A 15,783-nucleotide genomic window follows, 5' to 3' on the forward strand; every position below is an offset into this window, starting at 1 on the left:
TGAAAGCCAGAGGTCCTGACAGAAGCTAATGGTGTGTGCTGGCCTGGGCCTGACCCCTGGTTGCTGCTGAGCAGAAGGTCAGTCATCCACCTCAAGATCCCATTTATGTGGGCTCTGGCAGGTCGTCTCCTGCCTGCTCCTGCATTTGTGTGGGTCTGTGGGAGGCTGCCTGGGCTGCGCAGTCATCGCTGCGCAGATGACTCATGTATCCAAATTTTGTCCATATTCCATCCAGAAGATGCCATTTTGGTGTTTCCCCAGTGCTTTGCTGAGGTAGGAGTTTGGGTGAGGAAGAGGTGAGTCAAGCTCAAGCTGGAAGATTGAGAGGTGGTGACAGATGTTTGGGAAACTTGGCCAAGAGGCACAGGAGATTAACAGCTGCCCTTCTGACAATAGTTTACTCCCTTTGGAAGAAAAAAATCAGAGTATTCTCAGCTTTCTGCTTTGGCCCTGAGTTGCCAAGTAGTATATCACTGGAGTGCTTCATAGAGGCTTCACTTAGCAAGAGTTTTGTGACCATTTCTGTGGACTTCTGCCTTCCTAACTTTTCTCACCTCCAGCTAAGTCCATGGTGTAGCTGGGTAAAAGCAGGAGTGCTTGAACAGTGCTTGGAAGCTTTATGTGGGGAGAAACCAGCAGACTGGCTTTTAACAGTGCTATTCAGAAGTGCATCCAGGAAATAGTCTTCCAGGAGAAAATTAAGAACTCGTTTTGATTTGTAATGTTTTTGGTGTGGTGTCAAGGATTCAAATCTGGAATACACTTTTTCAGTCTGGAAGCCAGCTCTTCCAGGAGCTGAGGAATGTCAGGAGACTATGGGGATTGTTGGGGCTCCACCTCTGTGGTGGAGAGGAGGTCAGAGAAAGATGACTGCTGGGTGGGATGATCAAAGGGGAGGGGAGAAAGATCATCAAGGAAAAAATTATTAGTAATAATTAAATAAAGCCCTGGATGCTTAGCTGATGTGTTTGGCAGTGTGTGAGTGCCTTGTGCTCGTTAATGTGCTCTCCTCATGGCAGCACAGCGAGGAGAAGTGTTAATGATTCCCAGCAAGCAGACAGGGACACAGAGCTGTGAAGATGCACAGCAAAGCCCAGGACAGAGCAGGGAGATGAGTCTCTGCTCCCTAATTAGCAACCCAACTGTTGCTCCCAGGTGGCAGTATGTTGGTGACCTTGCAGGGTCTGTAGGGAAAGCAGCTGTCCTGCTGAGCTGGCTTTGTTCCCTTTCCCCTGGGATTTGTTCCATGGCTCCTTTGTCTTGGGAGAAAACCCTTCCAAGCAGCAATTAGTGTCTGAGTGTTAAAATGCGATGGGTTGCCACTGATTTCAAGTTGTAGCCACTCGGATTTGCAGCCTCAAAGACTGACTTTGTCATTCTTATGCCCTCTGGAAATGAGGAATGATTGCTGGGCTTGGCAACCAAGAAGGGGACCAGCGTGCTGCTGGTCCCCTGTGGCCAGGATTGGCAGATACCCTGCATGCCATGGTGTTGGCATCCTCCTCCTCATTGTTGCTCTGTGGTGATCACACCCTGGCTGATGAGGACAATCCCGTGAGCACAGCTGGCTGGCACCTGGCCTCTGCTTCTTTATGAAGATGTTAGTCTGACATCCGAGGGGTGGGACAGTGATGGGCAGAAGTTAGTGTCCTCAGTAGGCTCTTCTGCCTTCAAATTGTCCCAATTCTCATCAGGATCCTAAATCACAGATTTTTATTCATTTTTTCAAATTTATTTATAGCAGATATCTGAAGTCTTCTGGGAAAAGTTTTGGGATAATGTGACAAGAGAAGTTGTGGGTTTTTTGCTGAGTCTGGTATGACTCCTTCAACTGTGGGCAAAGCCTCTTAACCAATTTGTACCTTGGGTTCCTAGCCCCAACATGGAGTGTGGCTCCATCCTCTTTCCCTTTCCTGCATCTGTAGATGGTAATTTTTTAGGCTAAGGACTGTCCCTGTACTCTGGCCCAAAATAACAGTTCAGTACTTTATTCTTAGTCCTGCCATGTGTTTTCTACGTGACACTGGGACAGTCACTTGCCCTCTCAGTGTTTCTGTTTTCCTATCTGCAAAGCAGAGATAATTCCTCCTTCCAGAGCGGGTCCCTTGGCTGGGAGGTGCCACCTACGTGCTGAGCACTGTTATTCCCTCTGCTAAAGGGGCATGTGATCATCATTAAACAGGGATGGGACAGGCCTTTTTTGTAACAGCAGTTGTCCCCCATGAATGCAGGGACCTGTAACGGATCTGGCAGGGGCTGGGGGGCAGTACCACCTGCTGAATGCCCTGCTGTGATGAACGGTAGCATTTTTCTTTTCAACAGCTGGACAGCACTGTCTTCTGTGAGGTTTGCGTTAAGATAAAATGGGTTTTGTTCCTATTGCTGCTCCTGTTTTGTTCCCTCCAGCATTGTTCAAACTGGACAAAGGGCTCTTTGTAGATGTGTTAGTGGTGGCTTGCTGCTATTAAAGACATGGACAGTTTCCTACCAACCAGTCGATGGTGTGCGTGGAAGTGTAATGCAGTGATATGGTTACTGTTCTGAAGCAATCAATTAACTGATTGATTAAATTACATTACATGTTATGTCTTATACATGCTACAACTTAGATTGACTCTAAATTGCATTTATGTCTGCAAAATGCAGGTGTGATGGCTGGGTTCAATATGAGCGGAGATCTCCAGAAGCCTGCTACCAACATCCCCCTGGGGTCTCTGGCTGCCATCGGCACCTCGTAAGTCACACACCGGGGGAAATTTACCCTTTGGAGACTGCCCTGGAGGTGACCAATCCACTGCATGTTCCCCTCAGCCTTTTATTACTCAGCCATCTGGAAAATTAAAGTCTGGCTCTCATTCAAATGATCATCCATTACCACCACCTACTCCGGGTGGGTTAGAGAAGAGGTTCATTAAGGGAGGATATAATCAGTCCTTCCTCGGAAGGGTGGGATGTGTGTTGGTGTTAGAGGGGTTGTGCTGCTGCAGCCTGGCTGTCCCGGAGCACAGGATGCCAAGTTCTCAAAGGCTTGGGGAAGAGTGATTTTGTCACTTGTTGATTTCAAAGTGTTTTCTTTTCTATATAAACAGAAAATATAATAGCAAAATATACAACTATATAAAAAACTGGAGAAAACTCTCATATTTATTATTCTGGAAAACAGGGCCAAGAGAGGTGAGATGAGCTACCTACCTGCACCAGGGAAATGCAGGAATCCTGCATCCCCTAGCAGTGCTTTCCTAGGAATAAAATAAAATAGTGTTGATACATACACAAAAAAAAACCATCATCAGGTTCCTGCCTGTTTTATTTGCCATCTAAATTGCTTTAGAAAGTATTGCATTTAATTACATATCAAGGTTCAGACAGGAAGGAAGGATCTTCTGAATAGGGAGGGATTTGTGCTGAAATTGGTGCTTGCTGGATGGACTGTGATCATTCACACCTCTGCTGCCTGGACTTTGCAGACAGATAAGCTTATCCCCCCACCTGAGTTATGGAAGTATCAGAGATACCAAAGGAGGATCAGGACTGAGGTTGTAGAGCAGGCTGGCTGCAGTGTTTCACATCACTGACAGATGAGGGGACCTATGTATGTGCAGAATCATAAAATGCTTCAAACTGGACGAGGACCTTTCAAAGGTTATCTATTCCAGCCCCTCTCCAGTGTGCAGGGACATCTTCAACTAGATCAGATTGCTCAGAGCTCTGTCTGACCTTGAATGTTTCTAGGGATGAAGTACCTACCACCTCCATGGGCAACCTGTCCCAGTGTTTCACCACCCTCATTGTAAAACATTATTTTACTTATGTCCAGTCTGAATCTACCCTCTTTTAGTTTAAAACTGTAACCCCTTGTCCTATTGCAACAGGACCTGCTAAAAAGTCTGTCCCCATGACTGGGTTATTCCTCCCATGGGCACATCAAGGGTGCAGGTAGCTGCCCCTCAGGGGTACCATGTGGTCATGCTGCTGCTGGCCCTGGTACACTGTGGTAGGTAGGTAACATGGACCAGTGTTAAATGTAGCCCTGAGGCTAAATCATGGAGGAACAGCCTTTGCAGAGTGGTTGAAGACCCAGCTTGTAGGTGCTTGCCCTTCTCCTGGCTCTGCTAATGGGCAGAATTCTCAATGGTCTTGTCTTGCTGGCAAAAAATAGTTAATTTTTGTTGTTTGCAGGTGGTTTCTGTACATGGTCTTTGTTTTCCTGCTGGGAGCCATTTGTACCCGCCAGTCACTCCGCTATGACTTCATGATAGCAGAGAAGGTAACTTCTTCAAATAACCCTGCATGGTTTTGTATAACTGCTTTCGGGTTGCCACCAGCCTTACTGAATGGTTGAATTTTCCAAAAGCCTAAGGAATTTGGGTACCCATCCCTCACTGAAATGGTATTTCCCCATTGCACAGCCAGTAATGCTGAATCTTGGTGTCATCACCCAGCAATTGCTTTAAGAGCTAAAATATGCTAATGTGGCCTAATAAGAAATGCTGTATTTTATTCAATGTATCATTTCTCTGGTGAAAGCCTAGACCAAATTGAAACCTCTAAAGAACCCCACTGCTTATCTTCACTAAGTCAAGTGAAGCTTACATTTCCATATCTAGCAGGCTGTAATTGCAGGGCGAGCAATAGGATTATTAAACTCGAGACATTCCACATGGGTGTAGGTACATGAGGGGGGTTTGTAGTTACATGCAATGAACCTTATCATTGCAGGCCTTTAACAAGAGAGCAAAAGGTTTTGTTGTGTGCTATTGTCTTACTTTAAAAGGGTTATGGAAGGGGTAAATTTTCTGTTATTATTTAAATTATCCATAGTCGTGGGTTTGCCATATTTGACACTGTTTCTTCAGTGTGACAGACTTAGTGGGTGAAAAATACAGTAACTAAAAGAATCAGCTGTAAGTGAATCAGCTGAAGAGAAAGAGATTGTTAAAGCTGTGGTTTAGCTTCAAAACCCTCTGCAGGGGTGAGGGGGGATGAAAAATCTCCCACTAAAGAATGTCAAGATACTCGCTAAGATTAGATATAAAACAAGAAAGAAAATTCAGTTTTGTTTGCCTTAGCATGGAACAAAACAGTGGTGTGGTCCCAGTATTCGTGTTGCTTCTTTGAGTTATTACAAGCTGCTTTAGAAGGTAATGACTTTGTTTGAGGAGGGGAGGAGGAAAGATCATTACACATCCAATATGCAAACTCTCTCTCTCTATCACTCACAGGTGAATGAGTGCTTGGCTGGTTTTTTTCCCCTTACAATACTTGTTTGTCTTTTTAAACATCAAAATGAGATCCAGAGATCCAGTAATTTCACTTCTAATGAGCTCGAAGTGCCAATTTCTTACCAAGTATTCATACTCCTCGTGCTCAAACCCCCCAGCAAACTCTTTCATCAGCCTCAGTGAAAAGGACTCTTCCCCTCTCACCCTCATTTGAATGTCAAGTAGTACATTTAAATGCAAGCATTTTTGGCAGCTAAAATAATATATGATGTGTGGCATAAGTGATTGTTTCTTTCAAGTATTTCTCAGAGCAAGGCAGAATTAGAGGATAGGGAAGGGAAGGTTCCCCATTGAGTTTCTGTCCATGGGTCTAATGGATATCAGCTGATATCTGCTCATCTTTGCCTCCAGTTTCTTCTGTCCTGCAAGATAAAATTCACAAGGCCGAGTGAATTTTCATGGGGAAAATAATTGTTGTGGTAGGAAGTTTCTACTGGACACCAGCATCAATTTTACATGCTTTCCCCAAGCAGCAAGCATTTTAAGGCTTTTTACCCAAACTCCTCTTTGCTGCCTGTGGATATCACAGGTGAGGAAAAGGCAGATGTAGCCTGAATCATTTTTAGCCAGGTCAAGTTTTGTAGTTCCTTCTAATAGAGCTTGTGCCACCTGCCTTGAACAGGGGCATGGATTACCTGTTTTCATTTAGACTTTGTTTTCCATGAGAGGAGGGGTGGAAGTGAAGGACACATGGGACATGGGGGACCTGCCTTTGGTGACATCCATGGATGTCTGTCTGTCTGACTTCACCTCCAGCAGCTTGCTTCAGTGGAGACGGGCAGGATGGATCTGGACCAAAATTTGGGTGTTTTCTCCCTGCCTAGCCTCTGTGCCTGTGTTGTCCCTCATGTCTTGCCCTTCTCTGTGCCTGGCTGCCAGGCTCATGTGGTCTTGCACATATGGGGACGGCTAAGGTGACCCCAGACCTTAGACTTCTTGGCCATGTCTGCCCGTGTCCTTACCCCATGGTACCAGGAACACTCCCAGTCCAAAGCTTTCTTGCATAGTGTTCATATGGAGGGGCTTTGTGTGTTTGGGTGGGGTTTTTTTAGAGATGCTGCTTACAGCTCTTGACTCTTGGGACCTGCACAGGGGGATCCCAGTCCTTGCTTCTGTAACAGACCATGAGCTGCCCTCCTTTCCCTCCATGCCCACAGGAGATGCTCCCCATTTGAAAAGGTGATCACTAGAAGCTGGTAATAAACCCACCCTTATTAGCACTGTAGCTTTAAAGATTTATTATTATTATTTTTTAATTTCATATTGGCCAAAGGAAATTCTTTTCTCATTGAAGACAGGAAAATAAGGTCATTGTATTATATCCTTCAGAGCATATTTTTTGAGATGGCATTTGTTTAAGTGGCAATTTTGATTTGGTTTTACTGTGGATTTTCTTTCAGGATTGGATTTCCCCTCTGGGACACAGGGGTTTGTCTTCCTGTTTTGGATGGTTGGAAGCCTGGGCAGCTTTTCCTGTATGATGTGCTCTGTATAAAAGTGATCTCTCCTGAAATAAACTCACTTCCAGTTACTTAAGGGGAATCTAATAGCTGCTGCTGTGCTGCAATTGCTCCAAGTGACAAAGAATTTCTTGGATATGAGCTTGTCAAATGGCTCTGCCAGTACAGGATGTTCAGTATTAAATTACTTTTATGGGATAATTTTCCTGTATTAATTGCTTGCACTTTATGCCACAGACAAGTTAAATTGCTGCTTTCCCAAGGCTCACTCACTTTGTTCGTTTGCACTGTTACAAAATATATGTGATCTCTTAAAATACATGTCCTTAAAACTGCTCAGGTATCTTTAAAGAACAAAATAATCAACTTTGTATTCTCCCTGCTTCCTCCAGGTATCCTTGGTGGGTTTCCTGTTTTTGCTAGGGCTGTACATCTCATCCCTGGCCTCCTGCATGGGGGGGCTGTACGGAGCACCCAGGATCCTGCAGTGCATTGCCCAGGAGAATGTGATCCCCAGGCTTGCCTTTCTTGGACGTGGGGTTAGTCATCCTTTTTCTGAGACTGCTGTCAAACCTTCACCTGAAGGACAACTGGCTGGGATTTCTGTGTGTCTGTGGGGTGAGATGGGGGAGGTATGAAAATAGAGGAAGGGGAAGGCTTGGGATCTGGTATCCTCGAGTGGGCAGAAAAGCTGGGAAATGGGTGGTTTTTTGCAAACACTGTTGGTTTTTTTTGTTTGTTTTGGTGGTTTTTGGTTTTGGTGTTTGTTTGTTGTGTTTGTTTCTTTGTTTGTTTTCCTCCCAAATGCCTTATCTATGCTGGTACTCAATCTAACAATGACCAAGGGAGTTACCTAGCTCTTCTCTGCCCTCACCTCCAGGGCAGAGGCCTGACACTTTTGTCCAAGCACTTTGATTAAGTGGTAACTGCCTCTTTATCTTTTCTTTTTCTGTTTTCTTCTCTTTTTATTCTGTGCTTTTTCTTTGAGCTGTTGCTGTCCTCTGAGGTAACCTTATAGCTGAGTACATGACTAGTCCTGGATTCCACCTGCACGTGCTGGCAAAGAGGACACTTTTTTGTAAGATAAGGTGCCTTTTCGACACTAAAAAATAAAACCAAAGGATAGATTTGAAAGGTTAAGTTAGGGAGCTGCTAAGCTTTAGAGATGTTTCCAAACAAAACCTTACTTTGAATATGACAAGAGGCTTTTTCCTTGTCCTAGGTAGTAATCCTCTGTATGGGAGTCATTCCATGAGATAGTCAGAGTACCAGTTACTAAGGACTCTAGTCCTGGGCTACACATTGAGAGCAATCTTTCTTTTTTTTTGTCTTTCCCTTCTTCTAAACAGGGAAAATAATCCCCTTGCTCTCAGTAATCTGCAGCCTGTAACTGTCTGTACCATGTGGCTAGAAAAATCTTATTACAATTTGCTCCTTCAGAGCAGCTTGTAAATGCAGAAAAATATTTTTAAATATTGGAGTTTAGGAATGTTTAAAATATTTTAAATGGTTTACAGGTATAATAGTTTTCTAGACTTTGTTTTATGTCTCTCAAAGTAATTTTCTAAAAATATAGTAATAATAATAGTAATAATAAATAGCAATAATTATAAGTGAAGCAGGAAGTATAACCACAACAAAAACTTCCAGTTCCTGAAGGCCGTTGTCAGGCAATCCCAGAAAAGGCTGTTCTCCACTTGGCAATCCTTTGCAAATTCCCAGTAATATAGCAAAGTTGCCTGCAGAGCTGATTCCCTCTTTCTCTGATAATTTCTGTCTTTCTGTCAGATTTTCTGCTCTGAACTCTGAGCAAAGTGCCATCCTGGAAGGGGCTCAAAAAGAGGTGAGATGACAGAGGCAGATCGCTTTACCCCCGTCTTTCTCTCTGCCTCCTTGAAAAATGTCTAGATTGGTTTATGGAGAGTTAATACATTTAGTTTGCCCTTACGAAGCCGTTCCTCATCAAGTTGTTTTCATGCTTGAAAAAAATGCTGTAGTCACCATAACCCCAGCTGATGGGAAGGACTCTGCTACTTTCTGTAGAGTTAAACCCAAGCCAGAGGCATCCTGAGATGGTGCCACATGTTCCCCACCCCAGTGCATCTTTCTGATACCAAAGATGCTTTATGAGAACTGTGTTCCTTTATCCCTAAGATATATTTCTATTTCATTATGAAAAGATGTAAGGTCCAGACCTGGTCCCCTTTTCTATTAATAAATAAGAGTGGAGTACAGGACATAAAAATAGTTTCCATTTGAGCTGTGTGTTTATTAAAGAAGAACACGCAGTGAAGGGAAAACCTAAGATATTTTGTAAGATATCTTGTAAGATATTTTCCAGCAAGCTCTTCATGCAGCCTGCACAGGCTTTTTGGGTACTGACAAGGCAAGACAGTGTCTGGTCCAAGGAAGGGCACATTAGACCTGGGATTAAAGTTAATGAGCTGATGGCTCAGTCTTTCCACCCCCTGATGCACTTTGCTTTGTCTCTTCTCTCTCTCTGCTTTCCTCCCATCCCAAAGGAGAAGAGCAGGTGGAGTTTCTCCTGGCTGCCTGCCTTCCTGACACACTCCCAGCATCACTGGGGCTGACTCCTGCTCTCCAGCCTCCTCAGCTGCCCAACCTCTGCTGCATTCCTCCAGCCACCCAGCAGATGCAGCTTGGATGCGAGAAAGGAGGGAAAGAAACCTCAAGTGCAGAGAGGGCTCAGCAGACCATGTACTTGGCTCAGCCTTGGGTCAGGGCAGGGCCAGAAGCTGGTGGCAGAGCTCTGTGCAGGCAGAGCTCTGTGCTGGCAGCATTTTCCTGGCTGCCTCTGGCAGTCGGAGCCTTCCCAACGGCAGCACGGGAGCCTTGAGGTAGGAAGCAAGGCTGAGTCTTGTAGAGATACTAGAGACAAACAGTTTAATGAACATGTTTTATTTCCAGACTTCCCATATGCCCCACAAATCTCTCTGAAGCTTGATTTGCTGCTTTCATGGCATTGTTTTGCCATGGAGATGTGGAGTGAGCGTGGATGTATTTTCCAAAAACAAAGCTTCAGTGAGGCTCAGAGGTGAGGTGGGAGCTCAGCAGCTTGGGGCTTCCAACCTGTCCTTTCAGTAATTAGGCTGGTGAGCCTCTGCTTGCACATGTATGCATGCATTTAATGACTAGAGGGGTACTGCAGAGCACCCAGGTAACCACCCATGGCAGCGGAGCAAGTGGGGAAGCCATGTGGCAAGGCTTGTTAAGTTTATTAATTTAAATCTATGTTTGTTTTATTTATGAATTAGAAAGGACCCAACAAGACTCCAGTGGCTGCAATTTGCTTAACAAGTGTCATCACTATGGCTTTTGTCTTCATTGGGCAAGTGAACGTTCTTGCCCCCATAGTCACCATCAACTTCATGCTGACGTATATTGCTGTAGACTATTCCTATTTCTCTGTCTCCTTGAGCTACAACATTCAGCAGAAACCTGACGAGACCCAGATGGAAAACACTCAGCCTGCTCACTCCTCCCAGCCTTTAATTTTCAACAAGTCCTCCAGCCGTGCAGCAGATGGAGTAATTCAAAGCCGATCAAATGGCACCTTGCTGGAATTCAGGAAAGACATGGACCAGCTTTTTAAACCATTTCGTAATGAGCCAGGAGCCTGCAAAAAAGACAGAGCTGAGAATTTAACCCAAAAGGTCAAACAAAAGAAGGCAAAGAAGCCAGCCAAGCAGACGTTACAAGACAGCTTTCTCCTGGATCTCCATCGTGATGCTCCCTTGCCTCAGTGCAGCTGGAATGAGACTGTGGAGCCCCACCAGGAGATCCAGCAGGACCTGACTGAGCAGAGCTGTTGGTGTGACCCAGGCCCGTGCTCATCACCTGCTGTGGATGCCCAGCACAGCTCAGGGATCCTGGAGGCAGGGGAGCAGCTCTGCAGCAAGGCAACCGTGCTCCCTGGCCGGAGGGGGGAAGGTGAGGGCTGTAGGAGACAGGCAGCTCCATGTTCACAGTGCTTTCCTGGAGGAAGGTGTGAAACTAGCCTTATATGGGGCTGTCGTTCAATGATTCATAGCAGTAATATCATTTATTGCAGGGGCAGGTAGGGTTCATGGCAATGCATCACAGGAGAAGTTCCAGTGCAATTTCCTAAGGAAGATTAATCACAGGAAAGCAGGCAGGACTATATTTAGTGTAGGCTTGTTTACTATATGCTCATTATTCTACACATGCACACTTAACACTGTACATTAAAAAGGTTTGGTGTGCATCTTGGGGTTTTACTTCATCCTGGCGCAGGGCAGGAGGGATGGAGCTGTGCAAGCCTGAAACTCGGGCTGTCAAAATGCAGTGGTCCCTGTGCCACTGGTGGGGCCTGGGGGTCAACATCCACAGCTAAGAGTTTGAATGTGCTGTGTTGGCCACGGGGGTGTTTGGTCCTGTGTGCTTGCTTGCAGTTTGTTATCTCAGTGCTGTAGTGTTTTGTCAGTGTTATCCAATGAAGGTGCATAAACCCTTCCAATGAGGAAAAGCCTTATTTCTTTTCTTTCACAAATAGGGAAACTGAGGCAGAGATGGGCAGATGTGGCCTTTAAGTGGACTCAGCACTAGGGCTGGCAACATTTCTTTTTATCTTTTTTGCTTTGATTTTAAAAGATTTGGTTAAGCTCTGTGTCCTAGTTTCAGCTGTCAGCTAGAATTTTGGATTTGGTTTTCTGCAACATGGTAATGAAAGTAGGAAAAAAACAACCACAACCCACTTCAGCACCTTTCTAATGTATCTTTTTTTTTTTTTTTTCTCTTCTTTAGAATCACCTATAAAACAACAAATTCCAGAGCTGGATATTCAGCAAATGCCAGAATCCTTCTACTCTAAATTCTGCAACCACTGGGTTTCCTTGGCTGGTGTAAGTAATTTTCTTTTAGTTTGAGTGCTGGTTTGTGGTTGTAGAAAACAGATGGAAAGTCATCACTTACTGCAGTGTAAATGCACTCCAGTAATTTAAATTGGCATTTGTTTCTACTATTCCAGGTCACCTGAACTAAAGTACTAAGGTACCTTGCATCCAGCAGTTCTAATTCAGAGAAACCAGATGACACAGTATTTCAGAGAACACCTGCAAAAAAACCCCATCCCAAAACAAAAAGATACAAATTCCAAGTCTGGCATCTTAGGACTTCAGAAATCATAGAATCACAGAATAGTTTGGATTGGAAGGGACCTTGAGGATCATCTAGTTCCAACCTCTGTGCATGAGCAGGGACACCTCCCACTAGACCAGGTTGCTCACAGCCCCATCCAACCTGGCATTGAGCACTTCCAGAGATGGGGCATCCACAGCTTCCCTGGGCAACCTGTTCCAGTGTCTCATTACCCTCACACTAAAGAATTTCTACCTAATGTATCTTCCATCAATTGATCTTTAATCAATTACCCCTTGTCCTATCACTACGTGCCCTTATATAAAGCCCCTCCCCATCTTTCCTGTAGCCCCTTCAGGCACTGGAAGGCCACTATGAGGTCTCCTCAGAGCCTTCTCTTCTCCAGGCTGAACAACCCCAGCTCTCTCAGCCTGCCTTCATAGCTTCTCCAGCCCTCTCATCATCTTTGTGGCCCTTCTCTGGACTTTCCCCAGGAGCTACATGTCCTTCTTACGTTGGGGTCTCCAGATGTATGGCTGGCTGGGAAAAAAATCAGTTCCCCTCTTTCATGGTGAGCCAACCTGCTTTTTCTTGCTGTGAGATGGACTGAGACATCAGCTTCAAACCTGTGTTGTTTTTATGTATGAACCAGTTTCTGCAAGCTCGGGGTGGGGTTTCAATAGTGCTGACCTCCTGATAGCAGCAGCCTGGCTGTGGAATTCCACCTTTTGAGGAAGGGAAGTGGGGCATTCCTCCTGCACTAACGTTATTTAGAGTAAGAATAAGTTACTTTTCAGTAGCTTCTGTCTCAAGCTGCTGAGGAGTTTAGGATATTTAAATTCATCTTGGGAAGAGGGATTAATGGGCACATGACAGGGAAAGGGTCAGATATGCATAATGAATGAACCATATGGCTTTGCTGCATGGCTGGGGATTTCATAGTTGTGTGTAAAATGTAACAAACCCACTTGACCACACCAAAACCTCTTAGTTTAATCCTCAGGTGGAGCTTGACACCTGCTTTTCAAATTGCTACTGCTGCTAGCAGCCAGCTTCTCATGAGGGGTCCCACCAGATTGTGGTGACAGAGCTGGGACAGATGCTGGAGGCTCCTCTCTAGTGATGGCACCTGTAGGAGGCTGCATGCTGATGCTGTCTCCAGGCTCAGTAACTAATGTGGCTCCCAAGTGCAGGTTCAAGCAGAGCAGTCAGGTCCCTGTGTTGGCAGGGAATTTGCTTCCAGAGATGACTGACATGTTCACTAGAGCAGATTTGGTTTCCTGTCAATAGTCAGATTTGGAGGAGGTTGCAGCAGAGCTGAGAAGGGATCAATGATGTCAAATTAAAATCACAGAGACAAAAATCAGATGCATTTATTTGTCCTGGGCTCTTTTCCCTTCTGCCCTCTCCCAGCTTCACCAGTCATGTCAGTCTGGACCCATTTAGCTCTTTCTTTGCATGCTGCCCCTTGCTGCTTCTACCCTGATGATCCATGAAGGAGCCTATTCCTGCCCCCATTCCTATGCTGCTTGAGCCAAATCTGCCTCCTGAGCCAGTGAGCCTCTGGATACTCCTCTTGGAGAAGTCCAAGCAGAGACCTGAGGCCCATGCTGCCTCTAGGTCTCCAGGTAGCTCTCTGAAAGCTACCTGCATGCTGTTGAACATGACACTGAAAATGTGTGCTGTCCCTCCTTTGAACAATAAGGCCAAACAAGGCTCCCTATAACTGGGGGACCTCATTACTGAGAAACCTCAGCCATGCCATTCCCAAATCTTTTCTGGTAATACCAGATGGAAATGCTCTACGTGTTGCCAAAAGCCATGCACCATGGAGTGTTTTGCAGACAGGAGATGACATGGTTCCCCAGGGTTCCTGCTGCACCACAGACCTAAATCACCAATGTGCAGGAGCATTCATCTGCTCACATGGTTGTGGCTGGCATCATTCTTCCTATGGGCAGTATCTGGGCTGTGCAAGGAGAGCCTCTGGTGTGTACCTATCCCAGGACATCACTAGGGTTACACCTAAAAGGAAACACTTGTCAGGATAATGCTAGATTGGATGGGGCTGGGAGCAACCTGATCTAGTGGAAGGTGTCCCTGCCCATGGCAGGAGGGTTGGAGCTAGATGACATTTGAGGTACCTTCCAACCCAAACCATTCTCTGCCAAGTGGCTGTATCCTGTGCCTGTCTCTTACACAACACTCTCAAGAAGACAGTGAGAAAGATGGAGGTGTGGAGATGCCTGGTGCTGGGTGGTCCTCCCTGTGCACTGCACACAGAGCCAGAGCAGGAGGCTGGTGGAGCTGCTGGGCTTTGCAGAACAACGACTGTTAGATCATCATCAGTGTATTATTTTACAGGCTCTGGGGTAACCCCAAACCATGTCTTTCCAACAGGCAATCGTGTCCCTCATCATAATGTTTGTCATTCAGTGGATCTACACCCTTGTCAGCCTGGGTGCAGCTGTGATTCTGTACTTCTACATCGGCCAAGTGAGCCCAGGACTCCCCCTTGGTGAGTATCTTTTTGTTTTTTCTGTATTATTAAATCTGCTTACGAATTCATTAAGCTTTAATTTAACTTAATTAGGAATCCAGACTCCTGTGTTTGATATGCAGGTGACACAATGAATGTTGGGGTTTTGTTTCATTGCTGGTTTTAGAGTACGTTTTTGTCTCTGACTCTTTAATTTTATATTGGGTTGTAACTGTTGCTAGTGCTGGTTCCATAGCTTGAACATTGCAGCTTATTGCTTTAATATATTGTACTTTACATGGCAAAAGCAGATACTTATACTAAGACTTAACAGTGTTGGCAGATTGTAAATGTATCACAGCAATGAGAAAAATCTGCCATAAATGCGTTTTAATAAACTTAATTAATCCACCTAAACCCATCTGATAAAACCTTAATGAAAATGGGAATTATGACAAGTATCTGATTAAATTTCAGCATTCCTAACTGCAGGACAAGAGAGCCTTTTGATTCCAGAACCAAACAGGTTGAGTATATTGGGAGTGTAATCTGGGAAAATAGGTGGAGGGCATTAGAAAGGGCTGCGTGTGTGATCAGCTTAAATGAGTTCAAAATTAAACAGTGAAGCACATTCAGAAGGCAGCTCAAGAGACCCTACAGCTCCTTGGCATGGCTGCACGAGGGGTTTGCACTGCTGGGTGGCCCTGAAGGCAGAGGGTGACACACTCAGTGTGCCTGTACTCACGTCCTTACACACACACGTGTATGTGCATCCACACGTACCTGCACACAATGTGCAATTGTTTGTCCAAGATGAGAAACCAAGATGAGAAAAGTAAAAAGAACCCGAGTCCATAATTCTTCTAAGCAATGCAGAAATAGCTCCCTGTGCTTATTTGGATGGAAGAGGATTAGACACTAGGTAAGTACAGACTGGATTTCAGACACCCAAAGGATGAGAAAGGAAAAAATAGTTGTCACTCAGTAACCATCAAAACATCACTCACTGATGCTTGTCTTTCTGCTCTAATTGACTTATTTTCTATTTATCTGTATAGAACAGTAAAAAAGAGCTGAGATGGTGGATAGTAGTTGCTGATTTTTATCTTTTAACAGTTATAACAAAGTTGTTTACAGCCCTCATATATTACACAAGACAAAAATAATGTTTTCAGGCTTTGCAGTTTTCTTTGCCTTTGTATGTTCACTATCTTATATCTCTGTCACTTGCTTTTGAAATATTTACCAAAAATTACTTTAAGAAGAATTTCTCAGTATGTGGAGGGTTTTGGAAAGTGATCTGAATAATGGCATTACAATTAGACTTTTTAAATTATTATTATTTCTTTTGCATGTGTATTCCCATGCATGCAGTAAAACAATGCACAGCAAGGAAAAGTTAGAAATGAATGCTCAAAGTTCAGCCTGGTTCTTATTTGGCTGG

General features: G+C 44.7%; 1 protein-coding gene across 2 annotated transcripts in view; it reads left to right on the forward strand.

Moving 5' to 3' along the window:
- Positions 1-15,783, forward strand: part of SLC12A8 (solute carrier family 12 member 8) — a 51,851-nt gene that overhangs the window by 33,322 nt on the left and 2,746 nt on the right. For both annotated transcript variants that reach the window (XM_051623176.1, XM_051623177.1), the window contains 6 exons: positions 2,647-2,734; positions 4,180-4,267; positions 7,135-7,281; positions 10,018-10,693; positions 11,528-11,625; positions 14,261-14,378. In XM_051623176.1, the coding sequence (XP_051479136.1) occupies positions 2,647-2,734; positions 4,180-4,267; positions 7,135-7,281; positions 10,018-10,693; positions 11,528-11,625; positions 14,261-14,378 (1,215 nt within the window). The remainder of the gene's footprint in view (positions 1-2,646; positions 2,735-4,179; positions 4,268-7,134; positions 7,282-10,017; positions 10,694-11,527; positions 11,626-14,260; positions 14,379-15,783) is intronic.

The sequence above is a fragment of the Apus apus genome, chromosome 6 (assembly GCF_020740795.1).
Source record: "Apus apus isolate bApuApu2 chromosome 6, bApuApu2.pri.cur, whole genome shotgun sequence".
Classification (NCBI taxonomy): Eukaryota; Metazoa; Chordata; class Aves; order Apodiformes; family Apodidae; genus Apus; species Apus apus.